Source organism: Balaenoptera ricei, chromosome 5 (assembly GCF_028023285.1).
Source record: "Balaenoptera ricei isolate mBalRic1 chromosome 5, mBalRic1.hap2, whole genome shotgun sequence".
Lineage (NCBI taxonomy): Eukaryota > Metazoa > Chordata > Mammalia > Artiodactyla > Balaenopteridae > Balaenoptera > Balaenoptera ricei.
The window spans coordinates 56,027,938-56,053,903 of record NC_082643.1 but is presented as its reverse complement, the minus strand read 5'-3'; the positions used below and the strand labels follow the sequence as shown (position 1 = coordinate 56,053,903).

At 36.2% G+C, this 25,966-nt stretch overlaps 3 protein-coding genes across 3 annotated transcripts in view; all 3 read right to left on the bottom strand.

Moving 5' to 3' along the window:
- TMPRSS11F (transmembrane serine protease 11F) overlaps positions 1–1,004 on the bottom strand; it is a 106,990-nt gene extending 105,986 nt beyond the window's left edge. The window contains 1 exon segment of the mRNA XM_059923831.1: positions 829–1,004. Coding sequence (XP_059779814.1) covers positions 829–1,004 — 176 coding nt within the window.
- Positions 1,005–18,329: 17,325 nt separating this feature from the next.
- On the bottom strand, positions 18,330–19,231 carry LOC132366477 (RNA-binding protein with serine-rich domain 1-like). Its single transcript, XM_059924071.1, is given in 2 exon segments — positions 18,330–18,488; positions 18,491–19,231. Coding segments are annotated over 2 exon segments (900 nt in total).
- Positions 19,232–24,895: 5,664 nt separating this feature from the next.
- Positions 24,896–25,966, bottom strand: part of TMPRSS11E (transmembrane serine protease 11E) — a 32,172-nt gene continuing 31,101 nt past the window's right edge. Inside the window, exon 10 of the mRNA XM_059923830.1 lies at positions 24,896–25,057. Coding sequence (XP_059779813.1) covers positions 24,896–25,057 — 162 coding nt within the window. The remainder of the gene's footprint in view (positions 25,058–25,966) is intronic.

Genomic DNA, 25,966 nt, shown 5'->3' with positions numbered 1-25,966 from the left:
ATATATGTACATTACGTACATATACACATATGTATATCTATATATACATTATATGTATGTTATGTATATATACATATATATAAATATGTCCCATTTGAGCTTAAAGAAGAATAATTACAGCTTTTCAGTTCTTTGTGGCTATGCAGCCATATGATTTTCCAAGACTGTTTAATGCAAAATTTTCAATCTTGTCAAATTTATATCAAGCCACACATCCCAACTTAAGGTAGGGGAAAGTATGTTCACTGTATTAATGAATATCTCATCTCAATATCAGACTCATTTGTAGAAAATGTATCATTTAGATTGACATTTTTAAAATGAAACTTAAGTTTTTCCCTTGGTTATAATGTAAACATGCTCATTATGGAAAATAGAAATATCACCAGAATTAATTGTTGAAATCATCCTGTATTTCCTTTTAGTCTTTTAATGCATATTTTACACAGTAGGAACAAACTACATAGTAGTTTAGTATAACTTTTTTTATTAGCATTATGATATAAATTTGTGTAATTCTAGACTTCTCTCTACATAGTACCTGTTTCTCTTTCCCTCTTTTACCCATTTAAAGAAAAAAGTTAGCTCTCCGATATCAGAGGGAGATTTTGATCTTTATACCATAAAGAATCTCTCGCTTTTTATCTGATCTCCCCTCCTCTACTTATACTCCTTTTTGGTCTGAAACTGCAGTGTGGATCTTTCTACTAGTCATCATTCTGGTTGATTAACAGAGCCCTTAACTCTTTACTCTTAGAAATTATGTGTGCCAGGGATCTGTTTTAAGGAAATAGGTTAAGCCATAGAAATGTAAGGCTCTCCAAATACCCAAGCCCTCTCTCACATTTCTCAGCCTCCTTAAAGTTAGAAGGGGCCATTTGAGGGGTTATGGCTAATGGTCTAGGAGCATTAGCGGATATTTGTTCAGTTCTATTAGTGGAGCTATTATTAGCAGCTTTCTCCTCCTCTGCCGTGGATTCTGGAGCCACGTGTTCACATGGCATAGCCACAACACAAAAGAAGCCTGGGTTGCTGACCCAGCTGCCTTAGAGAGTTGTCCTACTGGTAATAGTCAATGAGGGAGAAATAAATTTTGATGTGCTACACTATGAAGATTTAGGTGTGTATTAGCACAATATAATCTAGCCTATCTTGACTAATACACGATGCTATGTCCAGTCACGGTGTTTGACAATGTGTTTTCTCTGTTTTGGGTGCCATTCCCAAGCACCTCCACCCCTTTACCAGGAAGTCTTTTCCTGGATTTTTCTTGTTCATCTTCTTGTTCATCTCAGGGGCACTTCCTCTGATAAACCTTTGATTGCCCTCATCCCCCTTTCTGGGTTAATTGCCTCTTCCACATGCTTCTGTCATACATGAGTATATAGATTAGTGATTTTTTGGTTTTGTATGGATTGATAAGATTATTTTGGAATTGGTTATGTACACTTCCCTTGAGAACAATTAGCATAGATCAGTGGTTTTAAAAGTGTGGTCTGGTAACCCCTGAGTGTCTCTAAGATCCTTTCAAGAGGTCTGTGAAATCAAACCAATGGTGTGAAAGCAGTAACCACTAAAACTGCTAGTACTTTAACAAATCAAGTTAGTGGAATCAAACTATACTAGGAGTCATTGTATCATAGTATTTTCACTGCCACATATTCACAGGGGAAAATATCAAGTTTCATCAAGAATGCCCTGAATGAAACATTAAAAATTATAAATTGTATAAAATCTTGACACTCAATATCTGTCTTTGTAATATTCTAAATGACAAAATGAGAAGTACACATAAGCACTTTTGCTGCATACTAAATTAAAACGGCTATCTTGAGTGAAAGCACTTGAGCAATTGTACAGTTTATAAGCTGAAGTCACCACTTTTGTCATGCAACAACATTTTATTTGAAAAGAATGACTGAAAACTATGGTTATTTAGAATCAGTATTTGGTAGACATTATCTTGAAAATGTATAAAGTAAAGTAAATGTATAAAGTAAACAAGGAAAACAACTAACAATATTTGTTGTTAATGATAAAATTTGAGATTTATTGTGAAAAATTAGAATTATGGTAAATGTATATGTGCCTCTGTGAACTTGGCAGCCCCCAGATAATGAAAGACTTTATGATGAGGTTGGTTCTGATATTGATGAATATGATTTTTTGGTATTATATAATGAAAGCTGTCAATACTTGGAACATATGAATAACTCAAAATGACTAATAAATGCTGGAACAAAATCACTTATGGATAAAAGATTCATTCAAAATACAAGGTATTCTAATGGATTTTAATATAACAGCACCAAAAGTTCATTGATAAGGTTAAATTCCACATTGGAAGAAACTACCACTTGTTGAGTAATATTTTCCATGGAGAATATCTAGAAATATTATTGCCATACTCTTCCCTTTTTCAACTGCATACCTGTGTAAATGTCAGATTTTCTTCATATACTTTAACCAAAACAACAAATTTAATAGAAAAGCAGATATGAGAATCCAGCTGTCTTCTATTAAGCTATATATTAAAGACATTTGCAAAACTATAAAGCAAGCCATTTTTCTCATATTTTTGTCTTGGAAAATCTAGCTATTTTTTAAATAAAAATTCTGTTATATTAACATGTAATGAGTTTATTATCGTTATTTTAAGTGGATTAAATATTTTAAATATTTTTCTGTTTTAACTTTTAATATGATAAATATCAGTAGTTATAGCCTATATAAGCAAAAGCTCTTTGGGGTTCTTAATAATTTTGAAGAATATAAGTCGATCCTAAGAGCTCACAGTTTGAGAACCACTGCTATAGATAATTTAAGATCAAGGATATGCATCTGGCAAAGCTAACATAGTAGGGTGACTACAAGAGTGCAGACGAAAGAGTTTATAGTAGAGATAAACACCCTCAAGCCCACAGGCCTCATGCAACTCATTTATAAGTTCCTTTTTTTTTTTTTAAACATCTTTATTGGAGTATAATTGCTTTACAATGGTATGTTACTGTCTGCTTTATAACAAAGTGAATCAGCTATATATATACATATATCCCCCTATCTCCTCCCTCTTGCGTCTCCCTCCCACCCTCCCTATCCCACCCCTCTAGGTGGACACAAAGCACCGAGCTGATCTCCCTGTGCTATGCAGCTGCTTCCCACTAGCTATCTATTTTACATTTGGTAGTGTATATATGTCCATGCCACCTCTCACTTTGTCCCAGCTTACCCTTCCCTCTCCCCATATCCTCAAGTCCATTCTCTAGTAGGTCTGTGTATTTATTCCCGTCTTGCCCCTAGGTTCTTCATGACCATTTTTTGTTTCGTTTTTGTTTTTTAGATTCCATATATATGTGTTAGCATACGGTATTTGTTTTTCTCTTTCTGACTTACTTCACTCTGTATAACAGACTCTAGGTCCATCCACCTTACTACAAATAACTCAATTTTGTTTCTTTTTATGGCTGAGTAATATTCCATTGTATATATGTGCCACATCTTTGTTATCCATTCATCTGTTGATGGACACTTAGGTTGCTTCCAAGTCCTGGCTATTGTAAGTAGTGCTGCAATGAACATTGTGGTACATGACTCTTCTATCAAACATGACTTGAGAGTAGATATATTCTTTGTATACACCAGAATTTTGAAATGCATCAGACATCTGTCAAGAGAAAAAAACAAAGAACGCCACCACATGTTTCAATCAAATTTATAATAAAATTAGTAAGATAAATCTCTGACTTACCTTAGTCTCAATATATTTGCTCAGATCTGTGCTGACTTGTGAAACTGCTTTTTCACAATTATCATTGTATGTGACTCCAGAAATATGAAAATCACCTTGGTAATAGTAAGTCTTTCCTGTGAAATAAGGAAATGCTTAGAAAATTTTAAAATAGGAAGTGACCTCAAGTCCCTCCATATCTTTATCTCAAAATTAATATTCAATGGATATACTCAGACAGGGAAATTAATTTACTACCACTTGAATGAGAGATTCCCCTAGCTCTCATCCAACTCTAGTTGCTCTCAATATTAACAAAGATTGTGTTAGCTCCTAAGCCAGAATCCTAGAGTAAACCCATCTTCCAAAATGACTTCAAACAACCTTTATAACCGAGTTTGAGTGTCTATTTTTACTTCAAGAAGCCCAGTTCAACTAATTTAACTTCAGGTAATATAAGCTCGTCCAGCTTTGTATCTGAAATTGTAGGTAGTTGATCATATAGAGAAATTCAAGAGTAAATTCTCATCCCACACACTTCCTGCTCAAACCAGGATTCCTATAGTTCTCCCTTTTGCATCACTCCTTTCCACTAAGTCATTGTTTCTCCAGAAGAAGAAACAATGTTAAATGCAAACTATATTTTGGAAGGATAGCTAGTTAAGCTACTGGTCCTCACTAACATGCTGACAGGGCTTCTTTATGAGAGTTTGATTTGGAAAACTCAGAGCACTATCAATAAGGAAATTATGTGAATAAAGTTAGTTTTTAATGAGTAGAGTCAAGAAGAGGATAGCAAGATTCAGACTACAGAGAGTTTGTGGGTAGACATGGCAGGCAAGAGACTGTGAGCAACCACTATGCTTCTGAAGGATAAGTTTTTAAATTTGAAACTAAGATGGTTGGGAAGAAGCAAAGGAGAAGAGGTTAGGTTGGAAGAGAACTGGAATTTTCATTGAATCAAGCAAAATGTATCCACATTGCATTATTGTATAGGGTGATATGTTTCAGAGGAATAAAACAGAAAAATCATGATAAAGTCAATAGAATAATACACTTAAAGTATTAAGATGTGGGTTTGTGCTCAGCTATGCCACTTAAAAGCCTGTGATATCTAGGAAGTCACTTGGCTTTACTGAGCCTCAGTTTCTTGCATATGAGAATAAGGATAATAGTAAAACCTGCCCTCCCAGGCTCAAAGGATTAGTATGAGGATCAAGCAGAATAATGGATATCAAATTTCTTTAAAAACATTAAATGGTTACACAGATTTAAGGGTTTACTTTTCTGAAAGGTAAAAATAAGCTGGAAAAACATGCTTTTCTGGATGTAGGGTAAATAAAAGTTATTAAAAATAAGATCAAGTTAGTATGAGCATTCAGCCATTTAACTACTCTTGACTATCCACTATTAGAAGACCCATTAGTGGATTATCCATTGCTGCTTATCAATTATATCTTAACAACCAATATCAGAAATGAGCCAAGAAGAGTAGAGATCTCCAAAGTTTGAGGTATATTTACTAAAAGATGTACAACTTAACTACAAACCTACTATATAAGCACTTTTATTGACAATGAATATTGGCATCAAAGTATTGAGCATTTCAGTCTTGCCCATACTCCCATAGCTGTTGATATAACTTATAGACTGGATCAAAGAGGCATCTGATTCCAAAATATTATAAACTTTGGTGTCAAATAATATAAAAAGTTATTATGTTGAAATAAAGTAGTAAGTAGATGAGAAAGTTTCCATAAAGAGATTTAACATTTCTGTTGTTTCTTGTCAATTTCTAAGAGTTAAAAGAGATTTAGTAGTAAGGGTGAAAATTGAAGTGTCAATACTGACCAACTGCCAGAAAATGGACAAGGAGACCGAAGTTACTGCCAAGATTGTCATCACTCCAAGAAAAATAAGGATTGTCATCCACAGTGGCCAAGATCTTCTCTGGGAAGATATGTTGTACCTACGAAAGGAGGAAAGTGGCTCAAATCAGATGATAAATATTCTAAATCTACCTGTCTCTCTACCAACTCATACAACACAATCTATAACTTATACATCAGGTCTTTATATTAGCTTAAAACATAGAAGCCTCAAATGTGTCAAAGAGGATAGACCCTAATACTCATTCATTTAACAAATCATCCTGGAGTACTATGTTAGCTGCTAGGGATACAACAGTGAGCAAAATAGCATGGTTTGTGTACTCATGTTGATGAGGAGAAATTGATTTGCTTTTTTTATTTATCCAAAGAAAGTTATGAAACATTACATGTGATCTGATTTTATCCTTGCAAACTAAAGCCACATCATCTACATGGACATATATAGATTTATAAACACAAATATATAACATCATTTATATGTTTAATTAAATGTGTAAGAAAACATGATGTCAATTGCAACTTTCCCATGTTATAAGATTATGGGTAGACTTTTTTCTTTTTGTTTACTTTTTCTTTAACTATACTTTCTAATGTTTCGACAATAAACAAGGATTATTTGTATAACATAATTTAACAGATACGTTTCATCATCAAAACCAATCAATTAGATTAAAAATAATCAGAAAATATTGTAACTTGGCATCATATAGATAGAGTGGTCTAGGGTTAGAGTTAGGTCATATGGCCACCCTTAGTCTAATTTTTATAAGGTTTGGACATTAGTTATTCTTCATATCTTGAAATACATGATGTCATGAAATAGTCCATTTGGACGAAGAGCTGTAACACACACACACACAAATCTGATTTAAAGTTTCAAAATAGCCTCAACTAGGTCTTCAATCTCTTCAATCTCTTCATTATCCTAAATAAAACTTACAAAACAGAAGAGTTTGTAAGCAGTGGATATATTTGGCAAATTAGATATTTCCTATGAGCAGGAGAACATTTTTGTTCTTATCCCTCCAGGACTAATTAACTTTTAGGTAGAGAAGATCCTTTAAAAATGAGTAATAAGTACCTATGCCACACCTGTGCAACTCCACCCAGTCTTATTCCTCTCTGTTCTGTTCTCAGTTCTTAATCCTACTCTTCCTTCTATCTCTTTTGATGACTTGTTAATTAATGTTTCCCTGAGCCAACATTCTCAAAGCTCTTCAAAGAAACTCCCCACATTCCATGTATGCTTTTATACTGGAATTCATTTGTTTAATCTCATCCTCTTATACTAGATAAATCACACTTTAAAAGGAGTATACAATTAAAGTAAATAATAACAATATTTATAACCTTATTAATATCTGATCATTTGTGTCTTCTAATGAGTAGAAAAATTTACTGTGATAGTGAAGTCTCAAATTTGCTTTGGATTAGCTGGTTGTAACTTAGCCTGGTAGCTTAGTCTTTCTGAGACACGAATATTAGTTTGAGGGACTCAAACACTATGTAGCCTAAGTTATGTACATAGTACAGAAAGTAGCTGAGATGGTTTCTATACAAATAATCACTATATTACAGCTTATAAAATGCTTTTCTTGGAAGACCCCTTTTAGAGGTTCTTGAAAGTTCTAAAGAATACATATTGTTGACTATAGCACTGATACTGCTTTTTCCCCTTCATTGTGAATTTCTTCCTGTCAAAAACAATTAAGGAGATTTTTTATATCTAAAAGATCACAAGAGTTTATGATTTATTCAATCTCTCCTCTAGTAAATATGATGTATGGACTCTAAAGATTGATTATTATTTTTTAATAATAGCTGAAATTGTTAAAATCATGTTCTAAATATCCAAAAAAGTCCATTCACGAAACAATTTACTCTCTCATCTATCAAAAAACTGTTTGGCCATAATTTTTTTAAAGGTAGGAATTTGAGTTCTTGGATGAACCCCTCATTTAACAAAGAGAATAGGTTCAAAATTAATCTTCAATGAATTTAACCAACTCCATATGCTTAACTAAACTATACCTGACTCACTTTTGGATTGAATTTACTTCAAAGAAGGGCTCATTGCTATTCTAGTATAATCAACCATTCACCTTAATCAAATTACAATAATGTTAAAAAATGATGGTAACTACATTATTCACAATTTTGAAACATCAATCTCACTTTAATTTATCTCCTACAGCCCATACCAGGTATCGTTTCCTAGATTAGACTTCCCTATAACCACATTCTGATACTGCATTAGCAGTTAAACTGCAAAGTATTACAAACAGTAGTTTTAATTTATTAAAACTTCATTTCCAACCATTTGAATTGGATTAACCTGATTTCTGTTATACAGTGAAGAGTGTTAAAAAAAATTCCAAAGCAAAATTCCTCAAATCATATAAAGATAAACCTTTTTTTTTTTTTTTTTTCATAGAGGACTTTAAATTATTAGGGAGAGGCTTGTGAATAAGGAACAAAGAAATTAATGATCAAATGAAGCAAATGGCCTCCACCAACAACTTTCTTCTGGAACTCGAGGAAAGCCGAGTGTCCGTGGAAAGGAACTCACTTGAAAATCTATTAAGTTTTGTGGGCCCACTGCAGTTTGTCAAGTGCTAATTTAGGATCTGTGTTGTAAGGTACATTATTCTAAAGATCTATAATGGCATTCAGATTTTAAAATTATTTCTAAAAAACATTCAAGTTAGAAAATATGGTTTTAGTTACACTATTAGAGAACAAAAATGGTAGTATTCTTATGAGTGATTATTTTTAAAAAGTAAGCAAAACTTTGCTGAACTTTGATTATTTTTTTCCAAATTTCTGAAACTTTCCCAGAGACTTTACAGGGCCTCTAGACCTCAGAAATAATAGCATGGGTCCAGAAATAAAAATCTAAATTATAAAAAGCAACCAATTAACAAAAAACTAGAAAATACTCTGTAGCAACCTGTTAGCTTTTCTAGACTTAATCTCCCAAATAAAATCCCATTTACCTGAACATAATGTTCTGATTGTGGTGGTGATGTCTGGGACAAGGGTAGTGATTGATGATGACAGTGATGATAGTGGTAATAAAAATAAGGGCCTTCTGGTGTAGCTTTTAAGATGATCAGTGTTTCACAGGTTTATGTGCTATATCCAGTGTTGGTTGGTTTGTTTTTATGGGCTGGGTGAAATATAGAGAACAAATAAGATGAAACTTGTCCGACTAGTGTTAATGACTGTCATATTTCTATGGTTTCAAGATAGGAGTCATCCAGGGGGTGATAAACTTCCTTGACTTGGCTATTTAGAAAAAAGTAATAGCCTAGTCTTGGAATAGTCACTTAAAATGTACACCCAAGAAACAGCTTTGTGGTAAATCAGGATAATCCTAACTCTGTGTTTGACCAATTCCATCATTCTGGCTTCTTCCTCCTCAACTGAAACCAGCTGTAACTATGTAAAAGTTTCTGACAGAAGACTTTCCACAAAGTACCAATTTTAACATAACTAATATTGCCATCATTTTGATATAATGAAATTCTATTTAATTGCAGTTTATATTTTCATTCCCTAATTACCAGTGAGAATGATCATTGTGATCATTATTTCACATACTTCACTTTTCAGCCGTGCTGCAGCCCCAATTTTTGTGTTCTGACTCTTAAAGCCAGTAAGACTGTGGCTTTCTGCTTAACTTTTTAGCTCCTCTACATCACCTGGACTGGCCAGTGCCCTCTGGCAAGAAACCATATGTATGTAAATCTTACCCAGTACAGTCCCGTCCCTTCATGAATTGACTCTTGAGACAGTTTTTTTTTTTTTTTTTTTTTAACATCTTTATTGAAGTATAATTGCTTTACAATGGTGTGTTAGTTTCTGCTTTATAACAAAGTGAATCAGTTATACATATACATATGTTCCCATATCTCTTCCCTCTTGCATCTCCCTCCCTCCCACCCTCCCCATCCCACCCCTCTAGGTGGTCACAAAGCACTGAGCTGATCTCCCTGTGCTATGCGGCTGCTTCCCACTAGCTATCTATTTTACATTTGGTAGTGTATATATGTCCATGCCAGTCTCTCACCCTGTCACATCTCACCCCTCCCCCTCCCCATATCCTCAAGTCCTTTCACTTTGTACTGCCTTCATATGGTTTTTATATTTTTTCCAAAGTTTATAACTATTAACTCTAGAAGGGCTTGATATAAGAAATTTCACCATTGCTGGAAGTGGAACTAGTTATTGGTGACTTTTAAAAAACAGAATTTCTTAATTTTAGTTTAAAATTTGTCAATATTTCCTTTCAAGGTTAATATTTTATGTGTATATATATGTAGTTTGTTGAAGAATTCCTTGCCATTTATAAAGATATACTTGTATGTTTTATTTTAAAAACTTTAATGTGTTACCATCTGCACTTAAGTCATCAATTCACATTGCATTCGTTTGTGTGTATATTATGAAGTAGGAGTAAAGGTGCATTTTTTTCCATATGACTATTAATTGACCCTGTACATCTTATTGAAATCATGCATGTGCAATTCTTTATCCACTGCCCTGCAAAGCCACCTCTGTTATAAATCAAGTATAAATCAAATGCAGGTCTCTTTCTGAATTTTTTATTGTTTCTTTGATTTATTTTTTTATTACTGTGCTATATCACACCACCTTAATTATTGAAGTTATAGAATGTCTTGTGTCAACTTAAAGAAAAACACACAACATAAGAGTTGTGAGTTTAAGTTGTATTCAAGGTCTTACTGAGGACTATAGCCTGGGGACAGCCACTCAGCTCTGAGGAAACTGCTGCAAAGAGGTAAGGGAGAAAGCAGTTTATATATGATTTTTGGCTAGGAAATACATGCAATCAAGCATACATCTTGGTAAAAGTTTACTGTATCACAACGAACAGATTATCTCAAGTCAGTGATTTTAGTGCTTTTCTATGTATGGGAAGATGCAGGAATCCGGGGTTATTAAAATTCTTCTGGAGATGTTTATCTAACTATCTAAGGGGGCTGCTTGTCCAAAACACAGAGAGCCTCATCCTGTCATCCTCTTAATTTCTTCTCAGATTGCAGTAGGTCAGCGAATGTAGTGGATTATGACTTAATCCTTGTAGAAAACACTTTGTTTTTCTCTGTTCACACTTGATATCTGGTATGTAAGCCCATATTTGTTTTCCTTTTTCAAAATTATCTTGGCTATTTTTAGTCCATTGCCTTTACTTATAAACTTTAACATTGACTGATCAATTCCCAAAAAGAAATCTCTAGACTTTTGTTGATATAACATTGAACCTATAGATCAATTGGGGAAGAATTGACTTCTTAATATATTGAAGCTTCCAGTCTGTGAACTTGGTACATTCTTTCATTTATTTAGATTTTCTTTAATTTCTCTCAATAGTGTTTCACAAGGGTCTGAATAGAAGTCTTATACATGTTCTTCTAGGTTCAGTCTCATGTATTTGATTTATTCTATCCTGGTGTAAATGGTATTATTCCTTAAATTTCATGTTATATTTATTGCTGACATATAGAATACAATTGACTTTTGTCTATTGACCTTGTATTGAGAAAACTTAATTCATTTATTTTTTCTATTTGTATATATATATATATTTTTAAATTTTATTTATTTTATTTATTTACTTTTCGCTGTGTTGGGTCTTCCTTGCTGCACACGGGCTTTCTCTAGTTGCGTTGAGCGGGGGCTGCTCTTCGTTGCAGTGTGCGGGCTTCTCATTGTGCTGGCTTCTCTTGTTGCAGAGCATGGGCTCTAGGCCCGTGGGCTTCAGTAATTGTGGCTCACAGGCTCTATAGAGCAGGCTCAGTAGTTGTGGCGCACATGCCCAGTTGCTCCGCGGCATGTGAGATCTTCCCGGACCAGGGCTCAAACCCGTGTCCCCTGCATTGGCAGGCAGATTCTTAACCACTGCACCACCAGGGAAGCCCTCTATTTGTATAATATTTTGGATTTTTAGCATACACCTACATCTGCAAATAAAAACAGTATTATTACTTCCTTTTCATTGCTTATATTTTCTTTTTTTTTTTTTTTTTTTGGTTGCTTGTCTGATTGATTGTCTTACATCATAGAACTCTAGTACACTGTTGAATAGAAAGGGTTGATAGCTGGCATCCTTCTCCTGTTCCTAATTTCAGGGAAAAGCTTTCAGTATTTCACCATTAAATAGGATGTTTGCTATCATTTTATCAGATTAAAGAAGTTTTCTTTTAGTTTGATAATTTTTATCATAAATGAATTTTGAATTTGACCAAATGCTTTTTTTTTGCATTAATTGAGATAATCATATCATTTTTCAACTTTTATTTGACCAGTATTGTGAATTACATTAATTGATATTTAAATGTTAAACCAACCTTGTATTTCTAGAATAACCTCAACTTGATTGCAAATAAAATATGATACATTTTGTGTGTCACTGGGTTTCATATCTTATTTTGTTTAGGATTTTTGCATCCATGCTTCTGAAACAGAATGACATAATTTTATTGTCTTTTTTTTTTTTAATCAGTCATCAAATTTATACACATGAGTGTATAAATGTCAGTCCCAATCGCCCAATGCAGCACACCACCATCCCCACCCCACTGCGGTTTTCCCCCATTGGTGTCCATACGTTTGTTCTCTACATCTGTGTCTCAACTTCTGCCCTGCAAACTGGTTCATCTGTACCATTTTTCTAGCTTCCGCATACATGCGTTAATATACAATATTTGTTTTTCTCTTTCTGACTTACTTCACTCTGTATGACAGTCCCTAGATCCATCCACGTCTCAACAAATGACTCAATTTCGTTCCTTTTTATGGCTGAGTAATATTCCATTGTATATATGTACCACTTCTTCTTTATCCATTCGTCTGTCGATGGGCATTTAGGTTGCTTCCATGACCTGGCTATTGTAAATAGTGCTGCAATGAACATTGCGGTGCATGTGTCTTTTTGCATTATGGTTTTCTCAGGGTATATGCCCAGTAGTGGGATTGCTGGATCATATGGTAATTCTATTTTTAGTTTTTTAAGGAACCTCCATACTGTTCTCCATAGTGGCTGTATCAATTTACATTCCCACCAATGGTGCAAGAGGGTTCCCTTTTCTCCACACCCTCTCCAGCATTTGTTGTTTGTAGATTTTCTGATGATGCCCATTCTAACTGGTGTGAGGTGATACCTCATTGTAGTTTTGATTTGCATTTCTCTAATAATTAGGGATGTTGAGCATCTTTTCATGTGCTTCTTGGCCATCTGTATGTCTTCTTTGGAAAAATGTCTATTTAGGTCTTCTGCCCATTTTTGGATTGGGTTGTTTGTTTCTTTAATATTGAGCTGAATGAGCTGTTTATATATTTTGGAGATTAATCCTTTGTCCGTTGATTCGTTTGCAAATATTTTCTCCCATTCTGAGGGTTGTCTTTTCGTCTTGCTTATGGTTTCCTTTACTGTGCAAAAGCTTTAAAGTTTCATTAGGCCCCATTTGTTTATTTTTGTTTTTATTTCCATTACTCTAGAAGGTGGATCCAAAAAGATCTTGCTGTGATTTATGTCAAAGAGTGTTCTTCCTATGTTTTCCTCTAAGAGTTTTATAGTGTCCGGTCTTACATTTAGGTCTCAAATCCATTTTGAGTTTATTTTTGTGTATGGTGTTATGGAGTATTCTAATTTCATTCTTTTACATGTAGCTGTCCAGTTTTCCCAGCAACACTTATTGAAGAGGATGTCTTTTCTCCATTGTATATCTTTGCCTCCTTTGTCATAGATTAGTTAACCATAGGTGCATGGGTTTATCTCTGGGCTTTCTATCTTGTTCCATTGATCTATGTTTCTGTTTTTGTGCCAGTACCATATTGTCTTGATTACCGTAGCTTTGTAGTATAGTCTAAAGTCAGGGAGTCTGATTCCTCCAGCTCCGTTTTTTTCCCTCAAGACTTCTTTGGCTATTCGGGGTCTTTTGTGTCTCCATGCAAATTTTAAGATGATTTGTTCTAGTTCTGTAAAAAATGCCATTAGTAATTTGATAGGGATTGCACTGAATCTGTAGATTGCTTTGGGTGTTATAGTCATTTTCACAATATTGATTCTTCCAATCCAAGAACATGGTATATCTCTCCATCTGTTGGTATCATCTTTAATTTCTTTCATCAGTGTCTTATCATTTTCTGCATACAGGTCTTTTGTCTCCCTAGGTAGGTTTAATCCTAGGTATTTTATTCTTTCTGTTGCAATAGTAAATGGCAGTGTTTCCACAATTTCTCTTTCAGATTTTTCATCATTAGTGTATCGGAATGCAAGAGACTTCTGTACATTAATTTTGTATCCTGCAACTTTACCAAATTCATTAATTAGCACTAGCAGTTTTCTGGTGGCATTTTTAGGATTCTCTATGTATATTATCACGTCATCTGCAAACAGTGACAGTTTTACTTCTTCTTTTCCAATTTGGATTCCTTTTATTTCTTCTTCTTCTCTCATTGCTGTGGCTAGGACTTCCAAAACTATGTTGAATAATAGTGGTGAGAGTGGACATCCTTGTCTTGTTCCTGATCTTAGAGGAAATGCTTTCAGTTTTTCACCATTGAGAATGATGTTTGCTGTGGGTTTGTCGTACATGGCCTTTATTATGTTGAGGTAGGTTCCCTCTATGCCCACTTTCTGGAGAGTTTTTATCATAAATGGGTGTTGAATTTTGTCAAAAGCTTTTTCTGCATCTATTGAGATGATCATATGGTTTTTATTGTTCAATTTGTTAATATGGTGTATCACATTGATTGATTTGCGTATCTTGAAGAATCCTTGCATCCCTGGGATAAATCCCACTTGATCGTGGTGTATGATCCTTTTAATGTGTTGTTGGATTCTGTTTGCTAGTATTTTGTTGAGGATTTTTGCATCTAGACTCATCAGTGATATTGGTCTGTAATTTTCTTTTTTTGTAGTGTCTTTGTCTGGTTTTGGTATCAGGGTGATGGTGGCCTCATAGAATGAGTTTAGGAGTGTTCCTTCCTCTGCAATTTTTTGGAAAAGTTTGAGAAGGATGGGTGTTAGCTCTTCTCTAAATGTTTGATAGAATTCACCTGTGAAGCCATCTGGTCCTGGACTTTTGTTTGTTGGAAGATTTTTAATCACAGTTTCAATTTCATTACTTGTGATTAGTCTGTTCATATTTTCTGTTTCTTCCTGGTTCAGTCTTGGAAGGTTATCCCTTTCTAAGAATTTGTCCATTTCTTCCAGGTTGTCCATTTTATTGGCATAGAGTTGCTTGTAGTAGTCTCTTAGGATGCTTTGTATTTCTGCAGTGTCTGTTGTAACTTCTCCTTTTTCATTTCTAATTTTATAGATTTGAGTGCTCTCCCTCTTTTTCCTGATGAGTCTGGCTAATGGTTTATCAATTTTGTTTATCTTCTCAAAGAACCAGCTTTTAGTTTTATTGATCTTTGCTATTGTTTTCTTTGTTTCTGTTTCATTTATTTCCGCTCTGATCTTTATGATTTCTTTCCTTCTGGTAACTTTGGGTTTTGTTTCTTCTTCTTACTCTAGTCCCTTTAGGTGTAAGGTTAGATTGTTTATTTGAGATTTTTCTTATTTCTTGAGGTAGGCTTGTATAGCTATAAAATTCCCTCTTAGAACTGCTTTTGCTGCATCCCATAGGTTTTGGATCATTGTGTTTTCATTGTCATTTGTCTCTAGGTATTTTTTGATTTCCTCTTTGATTTCTTCAGTGATCTCTTGGTTCTTTAGTAACGTATTGTTTAGCCTCCATGTGTTTGTACTTTTCACGTTTTTTTCCCTGTAATTCATTTCTAATCTCATAGCGTTGTGGTCAGAAAATATGCTTGATATGATTTCAATTTTCTTAAAATTACTGAGGCTTGATTTGTGACCCAAGATGTGATCTATCCTGGAGATTGTCCCATGCACACTTGCGAAGAAAGTGTAATCTGCTGTTTTTGGGTGGAATGGCCTATAAATATCAATTAAATCTATCTGGTCTCTTGTGTCATTTAAAGCTTCTGTTTCCTTATTTATTTTCATTCTGGATGATCTGTCCATTGGTGTAAGTGAGGTGTTAAAGTCCCCCACTATTATTACTGTCGATTACTTATTACATATAGTAATAGTAATATATTATTACTATTATTACTGTCGATTTCCTCTCTTATAGCTGTTAGCAGTTGCCTTATGTATTGAGGTGCTCCTATGTTGGGTGCATATATATTTATAATTGTTATATCTTTTTTTTGGATTGATCCCTTGAACATTATGTAGTGTCCTTCCTTGTCTCTTGTAACATTCTTTATTTTAAAGTCTATTTTATCTGATATGAGTGTAGCTACTCCAGCTTTCTTTTGATTTCCATTTGCATGGAATATCTTTTTACATCCCCTCACTTTCAGTCTGTATGTGTCCCTAGGTCTAAAGTGGGTCTCTTGTAGACAGCATATATATGGGTCTTGTTTTTGTACCCATTCAGCAAGCCTGTGTCTTTTGGTTGGAGCATTTAATCCATTCACGTTTAAGGTAATTATCGATATGTATGTTCCTATGACCATTTTCTTAATTGTTTTGGGTTTGTTTTTGTAGGTACTTTTCTTCTCTTGTGTTTCCCACTTAGAGAAGTTCCTTTAGCATTTGTTGTAGAGCTTGTTTGGTGGTGCTGAATTCTCTTAACCTTTGCTTGTCTATAAAGCTTTTGATTTCTCCATCAAATCTAAATGAGATCCTTGCCGGGTAGAGTAATCTTGGTTGTAGGTTCTTCCCTTTCATCACTTTAAGTATATCATGCCACTCCCTTCTGGCTTGTAGAGTTTCTGCTGAGAAATCAGCTGTTAACCTTATGGGAGTTCCCTTGTATGTTATTTGTCATTTTTCCCTTGCTGCTTTCAATAATTTTCCTTGTCTTTAATTTTTGCCAATTTGATTGCTATGTGTCTCGGCGTGTTTCTCCTTGGGTTTATCCTGTGTGGGACTCTCTGCACTTCCTGGACTTGGGTGGCTATTTCCTTTCCCATGTTAGGGAAGTTTTCAACTATAATCTCTTCAAATATTTTCTCTGGTCCTTTCTCTCTCTCTTCTCCTTCTGGCACCCCTATAATGCAAATGTTGCGTTTAATGTTGTCCCAGAGGTCTCTTAAGCTGTCTTCATTTCTTTTCATTCTTTTTTCTTTAGTCTGTTCTGCTGCAGTGAATTCCACCATTCTGTCTTCCAGGTCACTTATCCGTTCTTCTGCCTCAGTTATTCTGCTATTGATTCCTTCTAGTGTAGTTTTCATTTCAGTTATTGTATTGTTCATCTCTGTTTGTTTGTTCTTTAATTCTTCTAGGTCTTTGTTAAACATTTCTTGCATCTTCTCAATCTTTGCCTCCATTCTCATTCCGAGGTCCTGGATCATCTTCACTATCATTATTCTGAATTCTTTTTCTGGAAAGTTGCCTATCTCCACTTCATTTAGTTGTTTTTCTGGGGTTTTATCTTGGTCCTTCATCTGGTATATAGCCCTCTGCCTTTTCATCTTGTGTGTCTTTCTCTGAATGTGGTTTTTGTTCCACTGGCTGCAGGATTTACTTTTTCTTCCTTCTGCTGTCTGCCCTCTGGTGGTTGGGGCTATCTAAGAGGCTTGATGGGAGGCTCTGGTGGTGGGTACAGCTGACTGTTGCTGTGGTGGTCAGAGCTCAGTCTGAATTCTCTTCTTTTATCATAGTTTTAAAGTATACATATTCTAATTGTCCCCTCAGAATTATTCCACCTGGACCTGCAGGTCCTCTTTCCTGGCTGAAAGTCTGATTTGCAGATTAGTAGCACCATCTAGAGTTCTACCTGCATATATCTCTGTGGGCAAAAAAATCCTCTTTTTTTTTTTTTTTTTTTTTGCACTCTAATCCTAGGTTTATTCAACACAATTCTCTCCTCTACACAACAAAGTACAAAACACAATATTACCTAAAATGTTACATACAAAGTTACAAAACTCAAAACAGAAAATGTATAATACTGACTGTACAATAAAAGCCAAAAAAACAGTGTACACATTGCCAAGGTAACCTCCACGACCACCATGAATACCAACACAATGGGGGGCTTCTGTGATGATCCGACAGAGGTGACTCTCAGCTTACCAGTTTCAGAGAGAAAGGGAGACTTGGGTGTGTGTGTGTGTGTGTGTGTGCACACATGAGTACACATGAAAAGAACCATTTTGGGTATTTGGCACTAGAGGTTAGAAGAGGACTCAAGCAAGGGAGCAGGGCCAGGCTCACAGGAACGGCAGTTGCATAAGAGCACACCCTTTCCTGTGGGACCCTGCAGGCCAACAGGTTAGGGCACGAGCAGGCCACCGGATCAGCCCCAGGTCATCTGTGGAATGGGAAAACATGCTCCCAGGCTGGGGCTGTACCACCTTCTGAAGCCCCTGGCTCATCCCTACTGGCTTTGCCACTAAACTGACTCTCAGGAGCTAGAAATGTGGAAGCCTTCCAGTCAGAAAACTGGAGGGCATCTTTATAAGCACGACCCCAAAGCAACAACACTCCTGCAGCCTGAACTCTGCCACCAGGGGAAATGTGGCAGTTACTGCCTTCACCTTCGAAGCCTGCCCCTGAGTGAGGGATTTCTTTCCTACAGATCCTCCTTTGGCTGGAAAAGTGACAAAAGTGAGTTGGATGGGATGCAAGTCACAGTGCAGAGCTTCGGTGGCCCTGCTTATCGGGAGGAGTTGGAACTGGAGCGGCTCCTGTGGCTGCGGCAGCCGGGGGACCTGCGCCGAGGGGAACGCGACCTTCTCCTCATCCGTGGGGGTGACCTGCGCCACATGGGAGGCAGTGGCAGCATTCTCCTGGGAGGGCTGAATCGCCGGGTGGGGGTGGTGGTGGCCGAGGCCAGGGGGCCAGCACAGAGGTGGCAGTGATCTCCTGGCCATCCATGTGTCCTCCGTCCATGTGCTTCGGCGCCTTCTCGGCCTCACCTGGATTCTCAAACTCCACATATGTGTAGCCTTTAGACAGATGCGGGTGCATCCTTTCTACAGGCACGTCAATCATTTTAATTTTCCCATAGGTGGAGAATATCTCCATGATATGATCCTTGGTCACATTCCTGGTGAGCCTTCCAATGTGCACTTTGGTGGGTTTAGGGGAAGGGCTCCGCCTTTTCCTTTCCTTTTCACCTCTTTTGGGTGGTTTGGATTTGGAGCGGGAATGCCGCCTGCTGTCCTGCCTGCGCCGAGAAGGACTCGGAGGGCCAGGGGAGCTGCCGGAGCTGGAGCTGCAGGATCTGCTGGAACTTCCTGAGCGGCTCGATGCTGAAGATGAGCTGGAGCCGCTGCTGGAGCCCGTGCTGGTGCTGGAGCCCGAGCTGGAGGTCGAGCTGGACCGAGACCTGGTGCTGCTGCTACCACTGGAAGCGCTGCGCCTCTTTCGCGTTTTATCCCTGCCAAGATCCTTCTCGCTTGACTTCTTAGTGGCCCCCTTATCTTTAGAGCGATCCTTGGACTTCTCGTCAGAGCGGTCTTTGCGTTTGGTAGGAGAAGGAGCCCTAGTGCTGGACTTTTTATTATTTTCTTTGGCTCCTAGCAAGCCCTTCTTTTTCACTCCTGATAAATGCATTCTCCCCTTCTGAGGTGTTCAAAGCAGCAGTGGCAGCCTCACTTATCTGAACTCTCACTTCTAACTTGAGTCTGAGAAACGATCCCTAATCGATTGCAATTTATGCCAAAGTGCAGCAAGTCCCCAGTCCAGGCGCCGGGCTCTGAGCCCTTCCAGGGTAGGGCCCGGCGTTGCCAGCCTGGGTCTCCCCAGCGAGAGGGCCGCGAGGGCGGAGGCCGAGTTCCCGGCTGCCCTGAATTCCGGGGGGCCTCACTGGGCCCGCCGCAGAGTGGACCGATAAAAGTCCATTTTTAAAAAATTTTTATTTTATATTGGACAGTTGATTTACAATGTTTTGTTAGTTTCAGGCATACAACAAAGTGATTCAGTTATACATATACATCTATCTATTCTTTTTCAAATTCTTTTCCCATTTAGGTTATTACAGAATACTGAGTTCCCTGTGCTATACAGTAGGTCCTTGATTGTTAACTATCTTAAATATAGTAGTGTGTATTCACACAATCCAAAACTCCCAATTTATCCCTCCTCCCCACCTTTCCCTTTTGGTCACCATAAGTTTGTTTTCTAAGTCTGTGAGTTTGCTTCTGTTTTGTAAATAAGTTCATTTGTATCATTTTGTTTTATTCCACATACAAGCAATATCATATAATATTTGTCTTTCTCTGTCTGACTTACTTCACTTAGTATGATAATCTCCAGGTCCATCCATATTGCTGCAAATGACATTATTTCATTATTTTTAATGGGTTAGTAATATTCCATTGTGTATATGTCCCACATCTTCTTTATCCATTCATCTGTCAATGGACATTTAGGTTGCTTCCATGTCTTGGCTATTGTAAACAGCACTGCAATGAACACTGGAGTGTATGTATCCTTTTGAACCATAGTTTTCTCTGGATATATGCCCAGGAGTGGGATTGTTAGATCATATGGTAGCTCTATTTTTAGTTTTTTAATTAACCTCCCTACTGTTCTCCATAGTAGCTCTACCAATTTACATTCCCACAACAGTGTAAGAGGGTTCCCTTTTCTCCACACCCTCTCCAGCATTTATTGTTTGTAAACTTTTTGATGATGGCCATTCTGACTGGTGTGAAGTGGTATCTCATTGTAGTTTTCATTTGCATTTCTCTAATAATTAGTGATGTTGAGCATCTTTTCATGTGCCTCTTAGCCATCTGTATGTCTTCTTTGGAGAAACGTCTGTTTAGGTCAAAAAAATCCATTTTTAATGGCACCCTGAGTGCAATTTATTTCTTACTGTCCTCATATTTATTTTTAAATATAAAATTACTTTTTAGTGTTAATTATATTAATAATATTGTACATTAGATCTCTAGTACTTATTTATCTTATAACTGGCACCTTGATCTTGGGCTTCCCAACCTCCAGAACTGCAAGAAACACATTTCTGTTGTTTATTAAAGTCACCCAATCCATGGTATGGCTGCTTCATTTTGCAGGAAGAAACCTGAACATCAGTAGTGTTTGTTAATTTACACCACCAGAAGTGCTAGAACTAACAAGAGAAATATTCTAGAGTTAAAAAACATCATTGCTGCACTGGCTTTCTGCTAAAAGTTGTTTCTTTGAAAATGTTTTGTGAATTTCTTGAACGTCACAGAATTTAATTATTAAATTCCCTATGTTTACATGAAAAGATATTAAGATAATAACACTATTATTAAGATATAGTCTTATTGTATTTGAACATATAATTGGTCCTGCGAAGTTTCTAAGTGTGTAAGTACATAGGATGATGCACCAGGAACAGTGGTAAATGTAAAATTTGTACACCAAAGGAGGTTAGGGTTGACAATTGATATGTGTTTGCATAGTACTTTATACAAGATTGAGAAAAAAATGGGAAGATACAATGAAAACTTAGGTTCACAAAAAAACCTACACACCCACATACAAGTGTTATAGTAGCTTTATTCATAGTAGCCAAAAACTATAAACAACTTGAATGCCCTTCAATGTATGAATGGTTAAACAAACTGCAGTGCTTCCATACTGTGGAATACTACACATCAATAAAATAAGAATGAATTATTGTGTGTGTGTGACATGCACAACTTGGATTGATCTCAAGGGAATTATGCTGAGTGAAGAAGCCAACCTCCAAAGTTTACATATCGTATGATTCTATTTATATACCATTCTTGGAATGACAAAATTATACAGATGGAGAACAGATTAATGTTTGCCAGGGGTTAAAGACTGGGAACAGGGGTAGGGATGGAGCCAGATGGCCGTGGGTAGCATGAGGTGTCCTTGTGATCAAACTATTCTGCATTTTGACTGTGGTGGTGGCCCACAAATCCATACATGAGATAAAGCTAAATGGAACTAAATACACACACACATGCAAATAACTGCTTGTTTTAAAAACATAAAATGTCAAAAGGTCAATAGATTGTCTCAATGTCAACTTCCTGGTTGTGATATTGTACTATAGCTAAGCAAGATGTTACCTTTGCCAGAAACTGGATAAAGGATACACATGATCTCTCTGTATTACATTTTACAACTCTGTGTGAGTCTATGATTATCTGAAAATAAAATGTTGTTTTTAAGTGGTAAGAAATTTCAGAAAAAAGAACGTTATCTCCACTTGAGGGAGTCAAGGAAGGCTTCATGGAGGAGGTATCATTTGAACTAGACTGTAGATCTTCATGTAATCCAGTAACTCTATGGTTAATAAGGTTTATCATTTTTAAAAGTTGAAATGAAAACTTAGAATAACAGAGAACAACTTGACAATCTCTTTTGGGATGATCCCAATAAAACTTCTTTTGTAGAATTAGAATTAAACAAGAAGTCAGCGCATTCTGTTGACCTACTCATCTCTTCATTTTGAAAATACTTATTCAAGCTATTGTGATCGAGTAGCAATCTTATAAAATAAGACTGTAGTTACAGCAACAGTTATAATAGCACCGTTTCTTGAGCACCTACTATGTTCCAAGAACTTTGCTAAGCACTTTAAAATATCTCATTTTAATCTCTACAACAGTGTTTGAGGTAAATATTATTATCCCTGTTTTATAAGTGAGTATATTGAGGCTTAGTGTGTTTAAAATAACTGGCTTAAGTCACACAATGTAAAATCTGCGATTACTTAACACATTATTAACTGGGGGATTTTTGCAGAAACTAACGCTTGTGGCCGTAATATGTCTCCGGTCAAAAATATGTTAAATCAATGTGTAAATAATAACAAAGCTATATTTTCTGCATAATACAAAAATAAAAGGTCAGTTCAACAACACTTATTGAAAGACTATTATATACAGAGCATTTTATTAGGTACTGTGGGAAGAGAAATAAAAGATGTAGCTGAGAAATGGCCTGCCCTCTTGCACAGTTAATAAATATTATTTCAGTCATGACTTCTTAACTTTTTCCAACGAGATGGTTAAAGCAGACATGTCCAAGAATGCTGAAACCCTTTATAAGTTATCTTTCAAAGAAAGTTATTTTAAAAATACGATACTGTATTATCTATTTCTCTGTGCACATAAAATTTGAACTATTGCTCATATTTTCACTGTGGCCTAACCTCTATTTCTCAAATCTTTTGTAAAAGAAAATATCAAAGATATTTCTCTGAGAAATATGATGCCATTGTGAAATTAAACTTCTAAAATTTCTCCTTAATTTAAATCTCTTCAAGTTTGTTTGCCAAAGAAAGTCCTCATTATCACATTATAAAATTTATTTTAATTTGGAAAGTCACGTCCAGAAATCTGGAAAATACTACTCATGGTGTCAATTCATATGGATTCATTTTTAAATGCCTTCGCAAAGTTGAATTGTATTCTTTCGGTTTTACTACAGTTTTCATTATTACTTGAACATCCCAAGGGCTTGCTTCCCTGTATCTACCTGGGTGCTACCTAGAGGCCCAACTGCCAAACATACTCAAACAAGGGGAACCAATTTACAGAACACTGAGAGAAATTAAGTTTGAAATGTACTTAAATCTTTGTTTAAAATTCAACATTTTCCTCAGTTTTTTTCAAAAGAGTTCATTAAATGAAATATGTTTTTGCAAAATATTTAACGCTGTCAATTTATATCAGATTTCCTACCTTATTTTAGCCAAGTCCCTAAATTTTATCTGTTCATATACCAGTGTTATTTAGGTTGGTAAAAGTCAATTTTTTTCTACTAATTTTTTTTTCAAAGTGGTTACGGTACAATACAGAACTCACATGAGTAGCTATACACAATGAGGAAAGGGTAATGGAAAGATTCCATGAAATCTCACCACCAACAGGCCCATACGCCATGGCACCCATCCTAACTTCATAGTGCCTAGATCACTTGAATGTTGTGTATCTAACAACTCAGTGATAATTTACCAAAGCTGAAATTATGAAGGTGGTTGATATTAGGCTTTTTCTCATCAACTTTATATCTAGGCAGTGAGCAATGCAGTGTCATGCTAGAGGTAGCAGGAGGCAGCTTTCGTGATGATGTCTTCCCTCTGAGCCCAGAAGAGTCTAAGAGGCCCATGGTCCAAGCACAGAATGGAAATGTGGAGGAGGGGGAGGGAGTGGTAGGAAGGGGAATCTGCAGTCATTTCAAAATAGAGGTCTGACCTCTAGCTTCATTTGCACAACTACGGCTACACACTAACACCTGGACCTTATTCCCCTTCAAGGCCTTGCAGTTTGGAAAAGCTTTAAATACAAATACACAAGCACTTGGTGATAATTCCATTTCATTCAGTAGTTTGCACTGATTCTGTTTTTATTTCCTCCTATCCAACCATACAAAAATCTTACCACATAAGGTATGCTGGTTGTTCTTAAGTGAATTTTCATTCTAGCCTCAGACTTTAAAAGAATTTGCAATAAATTGATTGGTGACATTTTCCCCATCTTCCCCTTTCTCATGGATTATTATATTATAATATCAAGCAAATTGATGATATTTATTTTTTATTATTATATATTGACATTCTCAGTAGTGCAATGTTAAATAAATATTATTTGCTTTAACTTAGAATAAGTACATTATATAGAGTTTGTATAATTATTATAGGCCACAAGAAAACAGAATCTTCCCCACATTTATCTCTGTTGTTGGCTGGAAATGAAAATAAAGTTGTATCTTGGCTTCTCTTTGTTTCCTTAACTTTAGTTCCCATTCTTTTGCCGTCATGAAGTGTTTGGTATGCCGCTGTCTGTTTGCTTGAGCTTTCATAATGATTAAGATCATTTTCTTCATTCCATAAAGAAAAAAAAACACCTAATACTTCTCTGTACGTAAAAATGTAGTTCTTTCCTTTTCATACTTCCTTTTACTCTTTGTCCTGCACCTTGAAAGTGGAAATTTACTGAGATGAGAGAAGCTGGGAAAATGAAGGAAGGGATCACTTCAAACTGTATGTATGCATGAGAAATTTATGTCAACAAGCCAAAATTTGATGACAGAAAACTCCTAGAAAACAAGTGACTGCAAGTTGAGACAGAATCCATCTGGCAGAAGCAGGATGCTATGTGAAGCAGAGGTAGGAAGGAAATAGCAGGTAGTTTAGTTCGATCGGTCACATCCAGGTGATCTGCATGACTCCTTCTGCAATTCTATATCTCTAAGAACGGCCTCTACACAAAAATGTGTTCCATTCTTCTAGGTTGTACTCTCTCAGACACCAGTTTTGGAAGCGATCCAGTCCCGGAAGGCAGTCACTCTAGCATAAACACCGGGTTTATTGGGATGCCCACATTCGTCTCCCCAGCTCACTATTCCAGCGAGGTACCAGATATCTCTAGCATCTGGACTAACCAGTGGTCCTCCGGAGTCACCCTAAAGGAGAAGGGAGAGATTGGTAATTAGTATTTCAGTTTATCACAGAGAAATGTGCTATTTTTCTAACATGAGTTTAATGAAAGGGGCGGTTTTCAAAAATCTTCAGTGTGCTCAAATGAGAAGCAATGCTTTTTATCTATGCCAGTAATTCACATAAAGGAGGCACTCCCCTACCTGGAGAACAGCTTAGACTCAGGGTTCAGTACACAGAGATTAAAGACTCCATCTCTTGGCAGGACAGTACTAGTCTGATACTTCTGACAAAATAACTGCCTATACTCTTTATCAGTTTGACACAGCTCCCAAAAGAAGGGTGAAGAATTTATTACTGATAAAGAGTATGGACAATAGGGTCAGACACCTGGGTTTAAATCTCAAGTCTGGCCCTTCCAAGCTGGCTAAGACCTTTAATTTGCTTATTTTTAATGCTCCTAATAATACCTATCTTCAATGATAATTTTGAAGATTATGCAAGACAGCGTATGCAATGTGCTCAGCACAGAGCCTGGCACAAAACAGAACTTAGTAAATATTATATATAACCACAAATTCCAATTGTTTGTGCCTTGTGAAAAACAGCCAGTGGGCTGTTTCTTTATACAGGTCATAAAAACAAGGTGCTGACTGATCTTCCCGAAAAATCCTGGGGTCTCTAGTTGCTGACCACCCACTAAGTGTTCAGCACTATATGAAACTATTAATTAATATATTATTTCATTAACCCATGTAATTCTGGCAACAAAACATGGAGTTAGGTTTCATTTTCTCCATTTTAGCAGTGAAGAAACTGAAGCCAACAGAAGTTAAGCAATTTTCCTGATATCACATGCTATTCAATATCCAGAGTGATCTAACTCAGAAGCCTATGCTTTTTTTCCCCTTACATTATACTAACTTCCTTGTGAA